The sequence below is a fragment of the Mirounga angustirostris genome, unplaced genomic scaffold (assembly GCF_029215605.1).
Source record: "Mirounga angustirostris isolate CCGP_5_RB_7025 unplaced genomic scaffold, mMirAng1.0.hap1 SCAF_8, whole genome shotgun sequence".
NCBI classification, from domain to species: domain Eukaryota; kingdom Metazoa; phylum Chordata; class Mammalia; order Carnivora; family Phocidae; genus Mirounga; species Mirounga angustirostris.
In genome coordinates, this window is record NW_026991716.1 from 1835766 (window position 1) to 1856364 (window position 20599).

At 39.9% G+C, this 20599-nt stretch overlaps 2 protein-coding genes across 2 annotated transcripts; one reads left to right on the forward strand and one right to left on the reverse strand.

Annotated features, from left to right (window-relative positions):
- Window positions 1–4011: 4011 nt before the first annotated feature.
- On the forward strand, window positions 4012–4947 carry LOC123841713 (putative olfactory receptor 2B8). Its single transcript, XM_045871246.2, has one exon. The coding sequence runs from the start codon at window positions 4012–4014 to the stop codon at window positions 4945–4947; it is 936 nt and encodes a 311-aa protein (XP_045727202.2).
- A 14385-nt stretch (window positions 4948–19332) lies between these two features.
- On the reverse strand, window positions 19333–20280 carry LOC135365683 (putative olfactory receptor 2B8). Its single transcript, XM_064598486.1, has one exon. The coding sequence runs from the start codon at window positions 20269–20271 to the stop codon at window positions 19333–19335; it is 939 nt and encodes a 312-aa protein (XP_064454556.1). The 5' UTR covers window positions 20272–20280.
- Window positions 20281–20599: the final 319 nt, after the last annotated feature.

Below are 20599 nucleotides of genomic sequence, written 5' to 3' on the forward strand. Positions count from 1 at the left end.
TTTTATTTTGTAAGAAGGAAGTGAAAGGAAATTTCCTCCTTAACCTTAGTGTAAACATACCTTTCTCTGGAAAGATTTCCTTCCGTGGTGGTGCACACAGCTTTAAGATGGATGGATGCCGAGGAGGGGAGGAGGAAGGGAACAAAGTGACCCAGATCAGCAGAACATACTCGAGAATTGATGGGAGAATGAATTATGCAGCCTGTTCTTTCCCATATCCAGTCTTACCAAAAGATAATAATTTTCCTGAATGCAATGTAAAAAAAGATAAAGGTATGATATTCAAATTCTAGCTCCCCCCTAGTGTGCTGTCCAGGAAGGCAATGGAAGCAATCCTAACATAGAGACACAATCACATTCCTTTTTCTCTTTTGGTGGGCATGTTCTTCGCCTGATATTTTATTTTTCAACTTAAAATCAATACATTTTTATATCTGTCAGATAGGCAGTCATTCGGCGTTCTTTATGTATACGCACACACATACATATACAATCCTGTAAAGCAGGAAATCATATTTACAAGTTTATCTCACCAGGGTTTTATCTTTGCTCAACTGCCTTCTTAGTCCTTATTGATAGGATAGGATAATGTTAAAATATATCATTATTTTTTTCTATGGTGCATTATTATATTAGTGTTTTCCTTGGATGAGTTAGCATTTTATGTTTGCTCTCCTTTGAGTGTGTCCTTTATGAGGCACATTTTTAAATAATTTTTTTATTATGTTATGTTAGTCACCATACAGTATATCATTAGTTTTTGATGTAGTGTTCCATGATTCATTGTTTGGGTATATGAGGACATTTAAAAATTTGTAGCAATTTATTTCAGATAAGTGTCTGTATTTGTGTGTGTGTGCATGAGACTGAACCATGGTTTGTTTTATTTGGTCTTCTGAGCACATTTAGACTGTCTCAAATACCTTTATAATCACTTCCATTAAGAAATTTTTTCTGCATAGGTTCTTATGTGTGGATACTACTGATCACATCTTTATAGGAAATCAAAGGCGGTATAAAATAGTGTGAAATGCTACATCCTCTATTCAGATTTCATGAACATTTTATGAACATTGCACCAATTTCTCCCACACAACAATGTTTCTACCCCCAAAACCAATTCAGTTTTGAGAAGTCTTAGAAGAATTACAAATGTACTGTGTGTCTAACCATTGACATATGATGGAAATGGAACACTCATTGTCTTTTCTTTTTCCTTTTTGATTTCAAGTTTTTATTTAGTTTATCAAGTTTAATTCTAGTTAGTTAACATACATGGTAAATTTGGTTTCAAGTTTAGAATTTAGTGATTCATCACTTACATATAACACCCAGTGCTTATCACACGTCCCTCCTTAATACCTCCCACCCATCTAGCCCATCCCAATCTCTCTTTTTTCCCTCCATCCCCTATATTCATCTGTTTTGTTTCTTAAATTCTACATATGAATGAAATCATATGGTATTTGTCTTTCTCTGACTGACTTATTTCACTTATCATAATATACTCTAGCTCCATCCACATCATTGCAAATGGCAAGATTTCATTCTTTTTGATGACCGATCATATTACATTGTATATACATACCACATCTTCTTTATGCATTTGCCATTCAATGGATATTTGGGCTTTTTCCATAATTTGGCTATTGTTGATGATGTTGCTACAAACAACCTTCGAATCAGTTTTTTTGTAACTTTGGGTAAATCAATAGTAGTGCAATTGCTAGGTTGTAGGAGAGTTCTAGTATTAACTTTTTGAGGGAACCCCATACTGTTTTCCAGAGGGGCTGTACCAGCTTGCTATCCCACCAACAGTGTAAGAGGGTTTCTCTTTCTCCACATCCCTGCCAACATCTTGATGTTTCCTATGGTGTCGGTATTAGCCATTCTGACAGGTGTGAGGTGATATCTCATTGAGGTTTTGATTTGTATTTCCCTGATGATGAGTGATGTTGAGTATATTTTCATGTGTCTGTCAGCCATCTGGATGTCTTCTTTAGAGAAATGTCTGTTCATGTCTCCTGCCCTTTTCTAACTGGATCATTTACTTGTTGGATGTTGAGTTTGATAAGTTCTTTATAGATTTTGGATACTAACCCTTTATCACATATGTCATTTGCAAATGTCTTCTCCCATTCTATAGGTTGAATTTTAGTTTTGTTGTTTCCTTCCCTGTGCAGAAGCTTTCTATGTTGATGAAGTCCCAATAGTTAATTTTTACTTTTGTTTCCCTTGCCCAAGGAGACACATCTAGTAAGAAGTTGTTACAGCAGAGGTCAAAAAGCTGCTGCCCAGGTTCCCCTCTAGGATTTTGATGGATTCCTGTCTCACATTGAGGTCTTTCATCCATTTTGAGTTTATCTTTGTGTATGGTGTAAGAAAATGGTTCAGTTTCATTCTCCTGCATGTGGCGGTCCAATTTTCCCAACACCATTTGTTGAAGAGATGGCCTTTTTTCCATTGAATATTCTTCCCTGCTTTGTCAAAGATTAGTTGACCATAGAGTTGAGAGTCCATTTCTGGGTTCTCTATTCTGTTCTATTAATCTATGTGTCTGTTTTTGTGACAATATCATGCTGTCTTGATGATCACAACTTTGTAATATAACTTGAAGTCCAGAATTGTGATCCCTCCAGCTTTGGGTTTTGGTTTTTGTTTTTTTTCCAACAGTCCATTGGCTATTTGGGGTCTTTATGGATCCATACAAATTTTAGGAGTGTTTGTTGCAGCTCTGTGAAAGATGCTGATGGTATGTTGATAGAATTGCATTTAATGTGTAGATTGTTTTGGGTAGTGTAGACATTTTAACAATATTAATCTTTCAATCCATGAGTATGGAAAATATTCAATTTGCTCAATATCACTTAGCATTAGGGAAATAAAATCAACCACAATGAGATACCACCTCGCACTGGTCAGAATGGTTAAAATTAACAACAGATGTTGGCGAGGATGCAGAGAAAGAGGTACCCTCTTACACTGTTGGTCAGAATGCAAACTGGTGCAGCCACTCTAGAAAACAGTATGGAGGTTCCTCAAAAAGTTAAAAGTAGAGCTACCCTAAAACCTGGCAATTACACTACTAGGGATTTATCCAAAGGATAGAAACATAGTGATTTGAAGGAGCAGTGCACCCCAATGTTTATAACAGCAATGTCCACAATAGCCAAAATATAGAAAGACCCAGATGTCCATTGACAAATGAATCATAAAGAAGATGGGGCTCAGATATAGATATATAGATATAGATATGAATATTACTCAGCCATCAAATGCAATGAAATCTTGACATTTGCAACAACATGGATGGAACTAGAGGATATTATGCTAAACAAAATAAGTCAGAGAAAGACAAATACCATATGATTTCACTCATATGTGGGATTTAAGAAAAAAAAACAGATGAACATAGGAGTAGGGAAGGAAAAATAAAATAAGATGAAAATAGAGAGGGGGCAAACCATAAGAGAGTCTTAACTCTAGGAAATAAACTGAGGGTAGCTGGAGGATTGGTAAATGGATGATGGACATTAAGGAGGGTGCATTATGGGATGATGTTATATGCAAATGATCACTAAATTCTACCCCTGAAACTAATAATACAGTATATGCTAACTAAATTGAATTTAAATACATAATAAAAAATTTAAAAATGTACCTATGTATTTACAGGACTTTATTATTAGCTCAGACTGAAAGACCTTTTGTACCTATAACTGATGTCAATACAAGGTCCTTTATGTGATTTTTCTTATATTAAATAATAATGATTTACTTTTTGTGATAATGTGGACCTATATTTGTATAAACTATGTAATTTCAATGAGTACATCATTTATTCAAATAGTTACTGATAAAATTCCATGGCCATTACTTTAAAACATGATAGATCCACCCCATGCCAACTTTTTTGTTAAGTTTTCTTCAAATTTTTAGCAAAAAATTTAGCAATTTTTAAAAATTGCTAAATGCTTGGTCCTGACAGCAGGAAACATGTGCTAACAGAGGATGGAACAGAAAAATGGCAGTTCTTTCACTGGGTTTATCCTGCTGGGTTTCTCTGACCGGCCTCAACTGGAGCTAGTCCTCTTTGTGGTTCTTCTGGTCTTCTATCTGTTCACTCTGCTGGGAAACACCACCATCATTGCCTTGTCCCACCTGGACCCACATCTTCAGACTCCCATGTACTTTTTCCTCTCCAACCTAAGCTTTCTGGACCTCTGTTACACGACCAGCACTGTCCCGCAGCTCCTGGTTCATCTCAGGGGAGCTGACAAGTCTATCTCCTTTGGTGGCTGTGTGGCTCAGCTCTTCATTTCTCTAGGATTGGGAGGCACAGAATGCATTCTCTTAGGGGTCATGGCATTGGACCGCTATGCAGCCATCTGTAGGCCCCTGCAGTACACAGTGATCATGCACCCCCGTCTCTGTGCCCTCATGGCTTCTGCATCGTGGTTCATTGGTTTTGCCAACTCCTCATTGCAGACAGTGCTCATCTTCCTTATCCCACTCTGTGGGAGAAATAAAATAGACCATTTCTTTTGTGAGGTCCCCCCACTGCTCAAGCTTGCCTGTGTTGACACCACTGTGAATGAGTCTGAGCTCTTCTTTGTCAGTGTGATCATTCTCTTCATACCTGTGGCATTAATCATCTTCTCCTATGGTCGGATTGTCAGGACAGTCTTAAGAATAAAGTCATCTGCAGGGCAGAGGAAAGCATTTGGGACATGTGGGTCCCACATCACAGTGGTCTCCCTGTTCTATGGCACGGCCATCTACGCTTACCTCCAGCCCAGGAACAACTACTCCCAGGATCAGCGCAAGTTCATTTCTCTGTTCTACACCATCGTCACCCCCATGGTCAACCCTGTCATATATACACTGAGGAACAAGGATGTGACGGGAGCAATGAAGAAGTTTTGGAGGGTCCATGACTCTAGATGACTGGGTGGGAGGAGACCCTTTGATGGAGGACGTTGAATGCCAGAGCTTTTTTTTTTTCATTATGATTATGTTATGTTAGTCACCATACATTACATCATTAGTTTTTGATGTAGTGTTCCATGATTCATTGTTTGCATATAACACCCAGTGCTCCATGCAATACTTGCCCTCCTTCATTTCCATCAACAGGCTAAGCCATCCCCCCTACCCCCTCCCCTCTAAAACCCTCAGTTTGTTTCCTGCAGTCCATAGTCTCTCATGGTTCATCTCTCCCTCTGAGTCCCACCCCCCTTCATTTTTCCCTTCCTTCTCCTAATGTCCTCCATGTTATTCCTTATGTTCCACATATGGGTGAAACCATATGATAATTGTCTTTCTCTGCTTGACTCATTTCACTTGCATAATCCGCTCCAGTTCTGTCTGTGTTGATGCAAAAGTTGGGTATTCATCCTTTCTGATGGCTGAATAATATTCCATTTCATATATGGATCACATCTTCTTTATCCATTCATCTGTTGAAGAGCATCTCAGCTCCTTCCACAGTTTGGCTATTGTGGATATTGAAGCTATGAGCATTGGGGTGCATGTGGCCCTTCGTTTCACTACATCTGTGTCTTTGGGGTAAATACCCAGGAGTGCAATTGCTGGGTCATAGGGTAGCTCTATTTTCAACTTTTTGAGGCACCTCCACACTGTTTTCCAAAGTGGCTGTACCAACTTGCATTCCCACCAACAGTGTAAGAGGGTTCCCCTTTCTCCACAACCTCTCCAACATTTGTTGTTTCTTTCCCTGTCCATTTTTGCCATTCTAACTGGTGTAAGGTGGTATCTCAGTGGGGTTTTGATTTGGATTTCCCTGATGGCTAATGATGATGAAATGCCAGAGCTTTTAAGATGATCGTGTCCTCCCCATGTCATCGAAAATTTCCTCTGACACCTGTCCTGGGAATTTCATTACCTGATGCCTGAATGCAAGTGAGTGCTCAAAATCTAAGTCCATGGATTCATGCGGCCACCAGAGATGCTGCCTTAGTGTTTCTAGAGCATCTGCATCATATTCTTATTTTAAAAAAGCTCCACAGGTTTTTCATATTTCCCCCTCATTTGGGAACACTATTCCATTCCTTCGTGCAAGAAGACACGCACATACCATAAAGTCATAGGGAAAATAAGAATACAAATGACTAGAACACTGTAAGAAATATTAACCTTTTAGCATTTTCCTAGGAAATTGTTGGAGGCATGTCACTTATTCTTGCATTGTGATCATGGCTCTATTACGAGGTCCGTAGGTTGACTGTATCACAGCTTTTTCAGAGAAGTAGGTGGGCAACTGTGGGAAAAACAAACTTTTGGCTCAGAGAAAAACCTATTAACATCAGTCCTGATAAATCCATTCAGATATCAGGCCCAGTATGACGACACCAGTGTGACATGGTTTTATGTAACCTTCAAGTCGCAGACATAGAGGGTGTCATGCATTACTGCCAGGGACAATGGGGGCACCAGCTGGTGATACACAGGGGGTGCTGAGGTGTAAGTCTGCGCATAGCCGGGGAAGCACCAACGTGAGGTCTACGAGTTGTTTCTTTTAAGCTTGGGAGCCACCTTGTTAGTTAAAAATGACTGTTGAGGACAGTATCGTATCTGAACAGTACATGACACAAGTCCTATTTTATATTTGATCTATTTTATCTACAGCAATGCAGCAGAAGTTCCAAAGGGTAAAATACATTTAGATCCTCTCTTCATACCATTTTTTTTTAAAGATTTTATTTATTTATTGACAGAGAGAGACACAGCGAGAGAAGGAACACAAGCAGGGGGAGTGGGAGAGGGAGCAGGCTTCCCGCGGATGCGGGGCTCGATCCCAGGACCCTCGGATCATGACCTGAGCCGAAGGCAGACGCTTAACGACTGAGCCACTCAGGCGCCCCCTCTTCATACCATTTTATAAATTCTTTGATCCAGGCGTCAACTGATCAATGCTTTTGTATCTCCCATCTACCAAAAGGCCCATATATTTCCATGCAGTAACATACTATAAAAATAGAGGAAATGACCATGATGTCACAAGAAATGCCATGGTCTGTGGAGCTTACTGAAATGTAAAGGATGAATAAAATGTATATTAATTATTAAACATCTCCATATGTCTAAACTTTACAAATAGCCATCTCGTTAGGAACTGTCATACAATTCTGAATTAGGAGTAATAAATATAAATAGAAACATCCCAGAACAATTGAATCTGACATTGTAGCCCTTCAATCTTAAGTTTGCACATAAATGTGTTTTGGGGTATGGATCTGGGTTTTTGTATATGTGTATTGTCACAAACAGTGTATTTTCCCATGGAGGCTGGAGCTTTGACAATGCCATCTTCATAGAAATGTTTCTGAGTTTTGGTAGGTTTTCCCACCATGTAGCCCAGTGCAGGTAAATGTGTTGTGTCTTGGACTGGACACATATACATAACAAGTGTACTTACTGTTCCCTATCCTGACAGCTAACCAGCATCCTTCAGGGCCTTGAACCCCCTGAGCTGGTCATGCTCATGACAAGTGATCTTTGTATAGAGACAGCATGTGGAGGCTGGAAATGACAGCCAGGGGAGATTATGCACACGGTCAGCTTCTCTCTGCATCGCTAACAGCATGGCAGTATTCCCACTTGAAATCAACACCTGGGATATATCTTGACACCATAGTGATGTTTCATGTATGCCAGTAGAAAAACAGTTTTGTAATACTGTTTATCCCCGATGTGACAAGTTTCCCACTCTCCATTATGTTTCAACCACATCCTGAGTGTTATACCGAAATAGTCTCTTTAAAGTCCCTCAAATCGAAGATGGCGGAGGAGAAAGGGACCCTGTTTCTACCAGTCCCCTGAATTTAGCTGGATATCTAGGAAGCCGTTCTGAACACCCACGTAATCAGCATGAGAAGAATATATATCTGGATCTCTACAAGCAGAAAAGCGACTGCTTTTTGCAAGTCACCACGTGGGGAGTTGTGAGTCTACTGAGAGATATCAGAAGATGAACAGAAGTGGGAGTGAGCCTCCATAAGCTGGCTCCTGGAAAGTGATATAATACCGCAGCACAAAAGCGGAACCCTTGGAAATCTGCTCCGGGGAGCGACATCCCTCTCTGAAAGGGGCTCTGGAGCTGAAAAGCCGGAATTCTACGAGGAGCATTATGGTCTCAGAAGAGGAGAAGCCTCCGAGCCAAGGGGGCTCCCCGGACCGGCGGAGTGCCTGAGCCGTGCAGCCAGGAAGCAGGTACGGCCCGCGAGCCCAGGAAGGGTCTCTCAGCTTGGATGGCCTTAAACTGCGAGCCCCAGCAGTTGAGAATCGCCCTTCTCTTGGGCAGCCTGAAAAAACGAGGAGCATGCGCCGGGTCGGGGCAAAAACTCGCAGAGTGGTAGTGGCGGGGAAAGGGCGTTAGAGCAGCGCCCAGACAGGATCCAGGAGCTGCGCGTGTGCTTGAGGGAGCCCACCGCGGCTCGCGGATTTAGAGCATAAAAGGCAGGGACACTCCCGGGCTCCTGGTTCGACGTGACAGTCACTGTGGGTGCGCACCGTGGGAAGCTGTGGTTTTCCGTGGCGCTTATAGAAACCGAGCCTATGTGTACCGAAGGGGTTAGTGAAGACGCGCACTGCGATTTCTCTGCTCTCAGCCAGAGGTGTGGGCGTGGCCACTTTTGCTCTGACACTGAAGAGGTGCAGAAAGCTGCCAAAGAAAAGCCACACAGAAGACCAGTTTCCACTGAGCCCATCCCCCATAGGGGGCAGGGCAATTCCGCCCAAGCAGAGTTGCCTGAGAAACAGCATGGCAGGCTGCTACCCCAGAAGACAGGCTGGAAGAACAAGAAGATGACAACCCGATGGACCCCATAAGACTGTAAAATCCTAACACCAGGGGAAAAGAGTATATTGAGCTCCAGGCGTTGCTTCCCGGCTTGTTTTTGTTTGTTTGTTTTCCAGATACAACTCTTTTTCTTTTCATTCTTTCTTTTATGTTTTTTCTCTGTGTTTTCTTTTTACCTTTTTCTCATTTCAACTAGATGTTTATTATATAAACTTATATTTCACAGTAGCTTTTTAACTTGTACTTTTTCACACCTATATATTTTTTATAGATATATGCTTCAATGTAGTCCTTTTTTCCCTATCCAATTTTACCTTTATATATATATACAAGTTTTACTTTCCTTGTAATTTTGGGACATAGTGTCCTCTAACAAACAGACCAAAATACACCCAGGAACACCTGAAACACCCTGCTTTGTCCACACTGAGAGATTATAGTCCCCCTTCCCCTTACCCCCCTTTTAAACATTTTTTAAATTTTTATAAAGTTTCTTATGTGCTTCATTTTGGCTTTGTTTTTTTGGTGGTAGTTTCTGACCACTCTGGATTTTCCTAGGGTGCATTTTGCTTGGGTCCTTGTTGATATTTTGGACTCTGCTGATTCACTCAGCCATCACTCAGCAGAATGACTAGGAGGAGGAACCCTCAACAAAGAAAAGAAACGGGGACAATGTCATCTGCCACAGAACTAATGGATATGGATATAAGCAAAATGTCAGAGATAGACTTCAGGAGAGCAATCATGAAGTCAATAGCTAGGCCTGAAAGAAGCATTAGTGACAATATAGAATCTCTAAGGGCAGAAATGAGATCTAATCAGGTCGAACTAAACAATGTTATGAATGAGATGCAGTCTAAACTGGATACTCTAACAACCAGAGTAAATGAGGCAGAAGAACAAATTAGTCATCCACAGGACAAGCTGATAGAAAAGAAGAAAGTGGAGGAAAACAGAGATAAGCTTCAAGTAACACATGAGAAAAGGATTGCAGATTCATGATGCCATGAAACGTTCCAATGTCAGAATTATTGGGATCCCTGAGGGGGATGGCTAGAAGGTATATTTGAGCAAATCATAGCTCAGAACTTCCCTAATCTGGGGAAGGAAACCAGCATTCGAGTCCAAGAGGCAGAGAGGACCCCTCCCAAATTCAGTAAGTATAGATCAACACCTCGACATATAACAGTGAAGCTTGCAAACTGTACAACCAAGGAAACACTCCTGAGAATAGCCAGGGAGAGTAGGTTCCTTACATATGGAGGGAGTAACATCAGAATAACATCAGACCTATCCACAGAAAGCTGGCAAGCCAGAAGTGGCTGGCAATACATATTCAGGGTACTAAATGAGAAGAACATGCATCCAAGAATACTTTATCCAGCAAGGGTGTCTTTCAGAATGGATAGAGTGATAAAGAGCTTTCAGGACAGGCAGAAACTGAAAGAATATGTGACCACCAAGCCAGCCCTCAAAGAAATATTAAGGAGGTTTCTATAAATGAAGACAGACCCCAAGAATCACATAGACCAGAAAGAAACAGAAAATCTATAGAAACAGGGACTTTACAGGCAATACAATGGCACTAAATTCATGTCTTTCAGTAGTCACTCTAAATGTAAATGGGTTAAATGCTCCTATCATATGAAACAGGGATGCAGATTGGATTAAAAAACAGGACCTATCTATGTACTGTCTGCAAGAGACTCATTTTGATCCTAAAGACATCTCCAGATTGAAAGTGAGGGGATGGAGAACCATTTACCAGGCTAATGGACCTCAAAAGAAAGCTGGGGTAGCAATCCTCATATCATACAAATTAGATTTTAAACCAAGACAGTAACAAGAGACATGGAGGGACACTATATTATACTTAAAGGGTCTATACAACAAGGAGATTTAACAATTGTAAACATCTAGGCCCCCAACATGGGAGCAGCCAATTATATAAACAAATTAATAACCAAAATAAAGAAACATATTGATAATAATACATTAATAGTAGGAGACTTCAACACTCCTCTCTCAGCAATGGACAGATCATCTAAGCAGAAGATAAACAAAGAAACAAGACCTGTGAAGGACATATTGGACCAGATGTACTTCATAGATATATACAGAATATTGCATGCTAAAACAACAGAATACTCATTCTTCTCAAGTGCACATGGAACTTTCTCCAGAATAGACCACATCTGGGTCACAAATCAGGTCTCAACCAATACCAAAAGATAGAGATTATTCCCTGCATGTTATCAGACCACAATGCTTTGAAACTGGAACTGAACCACAAGAAAAAAATTGGAAGGAACTCAAACACTTGGATGTTAAAGTGCATCCTGGTAAAGAATGACTGGGTCAACAAGAAATTAAAGAAGAACTTAAAAAATTCATGGAAACTAATGAGGATGATAACACAACTGTCCAAAACCTATTAGGATACTGCAAAGACAGTCCTGAAGGGGAAGTACATAGCCATCCAAGCCTCTCTCAAAAAGGTATTAAGAGGGCACGTACTGCATGGAGCACTGGGTGTTATACAAAAACAGTGGATCGTGGATCACCATATCAAAAACCAATGATGTATTGTATGGTGACTAACATAACATAATAAAATTAAAAAAAAAAAACCATCACCTTCAAAACTCAAAAAAAAAAAAAAAAAAGGTAGAAAAATCCCATATGCACAAGCTCACCTTACACCTAAAGGAGCTGGAGAAAGAACAGCAAATAAAGCCTGAACCAAACAGAAGAAGATAAGTAATAAAGATCAGAGCAGAAATCAATAAAATAGAAACCAGAAAAACAGTAGAAGAGACCAATGAAACTAGAAGCTGGTTCTCTGAAAGAATTAATAAGATCCATAAACCTCTGGTGAGACTTATCCAAAAGAAAAGAGAAAGGACCCAAATTAATAAAATCATTAATTATAGGAGAGAGATCATGATTAATAACAAGGATATAGAAATAATTAATAGAAATTATTACCAGCAACTATATGCCAACAAATTAAGCAATCTGGGAGAAATGGATGCATTCCTGGAAACTTATAAACTACCAGGAGAAATAGACAATCTGAACAGACCAATAACCAGCAAGGAAATTGAAACAGTAATCAAAAATCTCCCAAAAAACAAGTCCAGGGCCAGATGGCTTCCAGGAGAATTCTACCAAACATTTAAAAAAGAAATGATACCTACTCTACTGAAGCTGTTTCAAAACATAGAAATGGAAGGAAAACTCCCAAATTCGTTCTATGAGACTAGCATTACCCTGATCCCAAAGCCAGACAAAGACCCCATCAAAAAGGAGAATTATAGACCAATATCCCTGATGAACATGGATGCCAAAATACTCAACAAGATCCTAGCCAATAGAATCCAACAGTACATTAAAAGGATTATCCACCACGACCAGGTGGGATTTATTCCTAGGACGCAAGGGTGGTTCAACATTCACAAATCAATCAACGTGATAGAGCACATTAACAAAAGCAAAGAACCATATGACCCTCTCAATTGATGCAGAAAAAGCATTTGACAAAATAGCATCTTTTCCTGATTAAAACTCTTCAAAATATAGGGATAAAGGGAACACACCTCAATTTCATAAAAGCTATCTATGAAAAGCCCACAAATTTTTATTCATTCATTCTCAATGGGGAAAAACTGAGAGCTTTTTCCCTTAAGGTCAGGACCATGACAGGGATGCCGACTCTTACAACTTTTGTTCAACATAGTACTCGAAGTTTTAGCCTCAGCAATCAGACAACGAAAAGAAATAAAAGGCATTCAAATGGGCAAAGAAGAAGTCAAGCTCTCTCTCTTCGCAGATGACATAATACTTTATTTGGAAAACCTAAAAGACTCCACCCCCAAACTACTAGAACTCATACAGCAATTCAGCAACATGTCAGGACACAAAATCAATTGCACAGGTATCAGTTGCTTTTCTATACACTAACAATGTAACTGAAGAAAAAGAAATTGGGGGATCGAGTCCATTTACAATAGCACCAAAAACCATAGGATACCTAGGAATAAACCTAACCAAAGAGGTTAAGAATCTATACTCTAGAAACTATAGAACACTTATGAAAGAAATTGAGGAAGACACAAAGAGATGGGAAAACATTCCATGCTCATGGATTGGAAGAATAAACATTGTGAAAATGTCTATGCTGCCCAGAGCAATCTACACTTTCAATGCAATCCCTATCAAAATACAATCGACACTTTTCACAGAGCTGGAACAAACAATCCTAAAATTTGTATGGAACCAGAAAAGACTCCGAATCACCAGGGGAATGTTGAAAATGAAAACCAAAGCTGGGGACATCACAATGCCTGACTCCAAGCTCTATTACAAAGCTGTGATCATCAAGACAGCATGGTGTTGGCACAAAAACAGACACATAGACCATGGAAGAGATTAGAGAGCCCAGAAATAGACCCTCAACTCTGCGGTCAACTAATCTTCGACAAAGCAGGAAAGAATATCCAATGGAAAAAAGAGTCTCTTCAATAAATGGTGATGGGAAAATTGGAGAGCCACATGCAGAAGAATGAAACTGGACCATTCTCTTACACCATACACAAAGATAAACTCAAAATGGATGAAAGATCTCAATGTGAGACAGGAATCCATCAAAATCCTAGAGGAGAACATGGGCAGTAACCTCTTCAACATTGGCCACAACGATTTCTTGCAAATCACATCTCTAAAGGCAAGGGAAACGAAAGCAAAAATGAACTTTAGGGACTTCATCAAGATAAAAATCTTTTGCACAGCAAAGGAAATAGTCAACAAAACTCAGAGGCATCCCACGGAATGGGAGAAGATATTTACAAATGACATTACAGATAATGGGCTGGTATCCAAGATCTATAAAGAACCTCTCAAACTCAACACTCAAAAAACAAATAATCAATTAAGAAATGGGCAGAAGTCATGAACATACACTTCTCCAATGAAGATATGCAAATGGCTAACAGACATATGAAAAAATGTTCAACATCACTACCCATCAGGGAACTACAAATCAAAACCACAAAGAGATACTACCTTACACCAGTTAGAATGGCAAAAATTAACAAGACAGGGAACAACAAGGGTTGGCAAGGATGTGGAGAAAGGGGAACCATCCTACACTGTTGCTGGGAATGTAAGCTGGTACAGCCACTGGAAAACAGTATGGAGTTTCCTCAAGATGTTAAAGATAGAGCTAACCTATGACCCAGCAATTACACTACTAGGTATTTACCCCAAAGATACAGATGTAGTGAAAAGAAAGGCCACATGCACCCCAATGTTCATAGCCTCAATGTCCACAATAGCCAAACTGTGGAAGGAGCCGAGATGCCCTTCAACAGATGAATGGGTAAAGAAGATGTGGTCCATATATACAATGGAATATTACTCAGTCATCAGAAAGGAAGAATACCTACCATTTGCACCAATATAGTAGGACCTGGAGGGGATTATGCTAAATGAAATAAGTCAATCAGAGAAAGACAATTATCATATGGTTTCACTCATATGTGGAATATAAGGAATATCTAGGAGGATGATAGGGGAAGGGAGGGAAAATGAAGGAGGAGAAATCATAGAGGGAGTCGAACCATGAGAAACTATGGACTCCAGGAAACAATCTGTTTCAGAAGGGAGGGGGGTAGGCGGATGGGGCAGGCAGTTGATGGGTATTAAGGAGGGCATGTGTTGTGATGAGCACTGGGTGTTGTATGGAACTAATGAATCACTGAACACTACATCAAAAACCAAAGATGTACTGTACAGTGGCTAACTGAACATAAAAAAAAAAAAAATTCCACTTAGAATTTCTTCCTAACTAAAGCTCCCAAACACTTGTTTTCTTTATCCTGTAATTCCTCACACATTTCTTGTCTCTGTATTAAAGGTATAAAAACTGCCTGCCTTGATCATTTCTTTGAATCTCAATTACTTTATTGGGCCTCCATATGCAGGTAATAAAACTTTGGGTTTTTTCTCCTGTTACTCTCTGTCATCTCCATTTAATTCCAAAACATTAATTAAACTCCATTTAATTCCAAATGGCAAGAATTCATTCTTCTTTATGACTAATATTCCAATGTGTGTGTGTGTGTATACACACATATATATATCACATCTTCTTTATCCAGTCATCTATTGATGCACTCATGAGCTGCTTCCATAGTTTGGTTACTGTAAATAATGCTGCTCTAAACATAGTGGTGCATGTATCCATTTAAACCCTGCGGTGGGGAAGAAGGAAATGTGTCCCTCCCCAAAGCAAGTGTCCTGTCCCTAAGGCCATCTCAGGGACCCCATCCCCTGACCCCTCTGATCAGCAGTAATTCATCCTCTCATTTCTGCATTTACACAGAACCCACCTTCCCAGCAAACCACATTTCCATACACAGTGGTTCCCAGAGTCTGCAGAACCAGGTTTGAAATATGCTACAATACCACAATGATGAAAGAAGCTCTCACCTGTATTACAAAACAAGCATCTTAAAAGAAGTCACCTGCAAAGGAAAGGGTTCACAGGGATCTATAACCTGTTTGTCCCTCCTCAGTGAGCCTGGTCAGAGCAGAACTCTGGCAAAGAGTAACCATGAAATGCACAGACTATGAGATACATGAGGGTCTTACAGGGATGGCTGTACTCTGATTACTGATCTAGTAGTAATTTCATCATGATGTAGAGGGTCTGTTTAGAATTTACATTCAACACACTGCAGATATGCTACCAAATGACAGTCCTAAAGCCAGAACAGCCTATGAAGGTAGGGACACATAATCTGAGAATCCCCCAAGCCTCTCTGTGCTGACTTGTACTAGAGTAGAGATGGTGGGGGGATGGGTTACATAGGTGATGGCGAACAAAGAGTAAATTTGTGACGATGTAAGTGTGGAATCAGTATATTATACACCTGAAACTAGTATAACACTCTGTTAACTATACTGGAATTAAAAATTAAAAGATAATAAAGTAACTTCAAAACAGTTTTTAGGAAAAAAAGAATTGTGATTCAAAACAAAAAGAAAGTCTATGGAATAGGAGAAGATATTTATGAATGACATATCTGATAAAGGGTTAGTATTCAAACTATGTAAAGATCTTATATATACAACACCCAAAAAACCAAAATAATCCAGTTTTTAAAATGGGCAGAAGACATGAACAGACATTTCTGCAAAGAAGACATACAGATCTCAATAGATATAGAAAAGATGCTCAACATCACAGATCTTCAGAGAAATGAAAATGAAAACCACAAGGAGATATCACCTCACACTTGTCAGAATGGCTAAAATCAAAAACATGAGAAGAAAGTGTCAGTGAAGATGTGGAGAAAAAGGAACCCTCCTGCACTGTTGGTGGGAATGCAAACTGGTGCAGCCACTGTGGAAAAGAGTATGGAGGTTCCTCAAAAAATCAAATATAGAACAAACCTAACATCAGGTAATGCACTACTGGGTATTTACCTAAAAAAAGATCTTTCAAATGGATACATGCACCACTATGTTTATAGTAGCATTATTTACAATAACCAAACTATGGAAGAAGCTCATGAGTGCATCAATAGATGACTGGATAAAGAAGATGGGATATATATATATACATATATATATATATATATATATGTATATATATATACCACACACACAATGGAATATTAGTCATAAAAAAGAATGAATTCTTGCCATTTGGAACATCATGGATGGAGCTGGAGAGTATTATGCTAAGTGAAATAAGTCAGTCAGAGGAAGATAAATACCATATGATTTCATTTGTCTGTGGATTTAAGAAACAAAACAAATGAGGAAAGGAAGAAAAGAGAGAGAAAGACAAACCAAGAAACAGGACAACTATATAGAACAATATGGGGTGGGGGGATGGGTGAACTAAGTGATGGGGATGAAGGAGGGCACTTAAATTGAGCACTGGGTGTTGTATGGAATTGTTGAAATATTATACTGTAGACCTGAAATTAATAATATACTGTATGTTAACTATACTTTAATGGAAATAAAAACTTCATTAAAAAGCTAAAATAAAATATATAAAGTAATTTCAAACCAACAAAAACAGGAATTGTGTTTCATGCAAGTTGGACATTTTGGGTCTCTGCAATCACCCATTACCTGAGCTGATGATATGCACCCTGTGTTCCTCAGAAAGCAAAAGAGCTGGAAGAAGAGCTAGAGCATAATGATTGTCCTGACCGCCGGCTGTTAAAGACGGATGGAATAAAATAATTTAGCTAAGCCTTGGATACAATCCCACAGTCATGCCACAGTTATTGATGAAAATTCAAAAGGAAACAGTTCAAATAATATTGGTGACAATTTACACAACCTGGAGTCTGTTGTAGACAAAGCATGGAGTGTGTGGGGAGGCAGATTCCTAACATTAGAAAAATGTTATGGAACAATTGTGAACTTGTGTTTGGACTTTCAAATAATTTTTTTTATTTTAGCATGGATCCCAGAGAACTTTGTTCTCTATAATTTATTCCCATGTAACAGAAACATCCAAATGCCATTCAAACATTCATTAAATGAAATAAATCTGTTTCGCCCCAGGGTTCTGTGTGTCCTTAAGAGCAGAGAAGTAGATGCTCACACAGAACAATAGGCTGTGGGTTTCATGAGACCTGGAGGGTTTTTGCACCAAAGAGAGTTCATCTGAGGGATTTTAAAGTGACCATTTTGATATAACTGTCAGGATGTGGTTGAAACATAATGGAGGGTGGGAAATTTGTCACCATCGAGGATAAACAGTATTACAAAACTATTTTTCTACTGGCATACATGAAACATCACTATGGTGTCAAGATATATCCCAGGTGTTGATTTCAAGTGGGAATACTGCCATGCTGTTAGTGATGCAGAGAGAAGCTGACCATGTGCATAATCTCCCCTGGCTGTCATTTCCAGCCTCCACATGCTGTCTCTATACAAAGATCACTTGTCATGAGCATGACCAGCTCAGGGGGGTTCAAGGCCCTGAAGTATGGTAGTTAGCTGTCAGGATAGGGAACAGTAAGTACACTTGTTATGTATATGTGTCCAGTCCAAGACACAACACATTTACCTGCACTGGGCTACATGGTGGGAAAACCTACCAAAACTCAGAAACATTTCTATGAAGATGGCATTGTCAAAGCTCCAGCCTCCATGGGAAAATACACTGTTTGTGACAATACACATATACAAAAACCCAGATCCATACCCCAAAACACATTTATGTGCAAACTTAAGTTAAGACTGAAGGGCTACAATGTCAGATTCAATTGTTCTGGGATGTTTCTATTTATATTTATTACTCCTAATTCAGAATTGTATGACAGTTCCTAACGAGATGGCTATTTGTAAAGTTTAGACATAGGGAGATGTTTAATAATTAATATACATTTTATTCATCCTTTACATTTCAGTAAGCTCCACAGACCATGGCATTTCTTGTGACATCATGGTCATTTCCTATATTTTTATAGTATGTTACTGCATGGAAATATATGGGCCTTTTGGTAGATGGGAGATACGAAAGCACTGATCAGTTGACGCCTGGATCAAAGAATTTATAAAATGGTATGAAGAGAGGATCTAAATGTATTTTACCCTTTGGACCTTCTGCTGCATTGCTGTAGGTAAAATAGATCAAATATAAATAGGACTTGTGTCATGTACTGTTCAGATATGATACTGTCCTCAACAGTCATTTTTAACTAACAAGGTGGCTCCCAAGCTTAAAAGAAACAACTCGCAGACCTCACGTTGGTGCTTCTCCGGCTATGCGCAGACTTACACCTCAGCAGCCCCTGCTGTATCACCAGCTGGTGCCCCCATTGTCCCTGGCGGTAATGCATCACACCCTCTATGTCTGTGACCTGAATGTTACATAAAACCATGTCACACTGGTGTCGTCATACTGGGCCTGATATCTGAATGGATTTATCAGGACTGATGTTAATAGGTTTTTCTCTGAGCTAAAAGTTTGTTTTTCCCATAGTTGCCCACCTACTTCTCTGAAAAAGCTGTGATACAGTCAACCTACGGACCTCGTAATAGAGCCATGATCACAATGCAAGAATAAGTGACATGCCTCCAACAATTTCCTAGGAAAATGCCAAAAGGTTAATATTTCTTACAGTGTTTTAGTCATTTGTATTCTTATTTTCCCTATGACTTTATGGTATGTGCGTGTCTTCTTGCACGAAGGAATGGAATAGTGTTCCCAAATGAGGGGGAAATATGAAAAACCTGTGGAGCTTTTTTAAATAAGAATATGATGCAGATGCTCTAGAAACACTAAGGCAGCATCTCTGGAGGCCGCATGAGTCTATGGACTTAGATTTTGAGCACTCACTTGCATAAAAGAATCAGGTAAGGAAATTCCCTTGAGAGTTGTCAGAGGAAACTTTGGATGACATGGGGGGGGGCACAATCATCTGAAGTGCTCTGGTATTCAACGTCTTCCATCAAAGGGTCTTTCTGCCCAGTCATCTAGAGCCGTGGCCCCTCCAAAGCACCTTCTTCATTGCTTCTGTCACATCCTTGTTCCTCAGTGTATATATGACAGGGTTGACCATGGGGGTGACGATGGTGTAGAACAGAGAAATGAACTTGCCCTGATCCTGGGAGTAGTTGTTGCTGGGCTGGAGGTAAGCATAGATGGCCGTGCCATAGAACAGGGAGACCACTGTGATGTGGGACCCACATGTCCCAAACGCTTTCCTCTGCCCTGCAGATGACTTTATTCTTAAGACTGTCCTGACAATCGGACCATAGGAGAAGATGATTAATGCCACAGGTATGAGGAGCATGATCACACCGAGAAAGAAGAGCAGAGACTCATTCACAGTGGTGTCAACACAGGCAAGCTTGATCAGTGGGGGGATCTCACAAAAGAAATGATCTATTTTATTTCTCCCACAAAATGGTAAAAGGAATGTGAACACTGTCTCCAATGAGGAGTTGGCAAAACCAATGAACCACGATGCAAAAGCCATGAGGGCACAGAGACGGGGGTGCATGATCACTGTGTACTGCAGGGGCCTGCAGATGGCTGCATAGCGGTCCAATGCCATGACCCCTAAGAGAATGCATTCTGTGCCTCCCAACCCTAGAGAAATGAAGAGCTGAGCCACACAGCCACCAAAGGAGATAGACTTGTCAGCTCCCCTGAGATGAACCAGGAGCTGCGGGACAGTGCTGGTCGTGTAACAGAGGTCCAGAAAGCTTAGGTTGGAGAGGAAAAAGTACATGGGAGTCTGAAGATGTGGGTCCAGGTGGGACAAGGCAATGATGGTGGTGTTTCCCAGCAGAGTGAACAGATAGAAGACCAGAAGAACCACAAAGAGGACTAGCTCCAGTTGAGGCCGGTCAGAGAAACCCAGCAGGATAAACCCAGTGAAAGAACTGCCATTTTTCTGTTCCATCCTCTGTTAGCATATGTTTCCTGCTGTCAGGACCAAGCATTTAGCAATTTTTAAAAGAAATCTTCAAGAAAATAAACATTTGATGGCAAGGGGGGATGTGTGTGGATCTATCATGTTTAAAGTAAAGGCCATGGGATTTTATCAATAACTATTTCAATAAGTGATTTACTTATTGAAATTGGCATAGCTTATACCAGTGTAGGTCCACATTATCACAGAAAGTAAATCATTATTATTTAATATAAGAAAAATCACATAATTGCATTGGTGTACAAAAGGTCTTTCAGTCTGAGCTTAATGGTACGTAAAGTACTGTAAATATGTAGGT

What these genes read in the sequence shown, in the direction of transcription:
- LOC123841713 (XM_045871246.2), top strand. Translation starts at nt 4,012, where the DNA reads ATGGAACAGAAAAATGGCAGTTCTTTCACTGGGTTTATCCTGCTGGGT.
- LOC135365683 (XM_064598486.1), bottom strand. Translation starts at nt 20,271, where the DNA reads ATGGAACAGAAAAATGGCAGTTCTTTCACTGGGTTTATCCTGCTGGGT.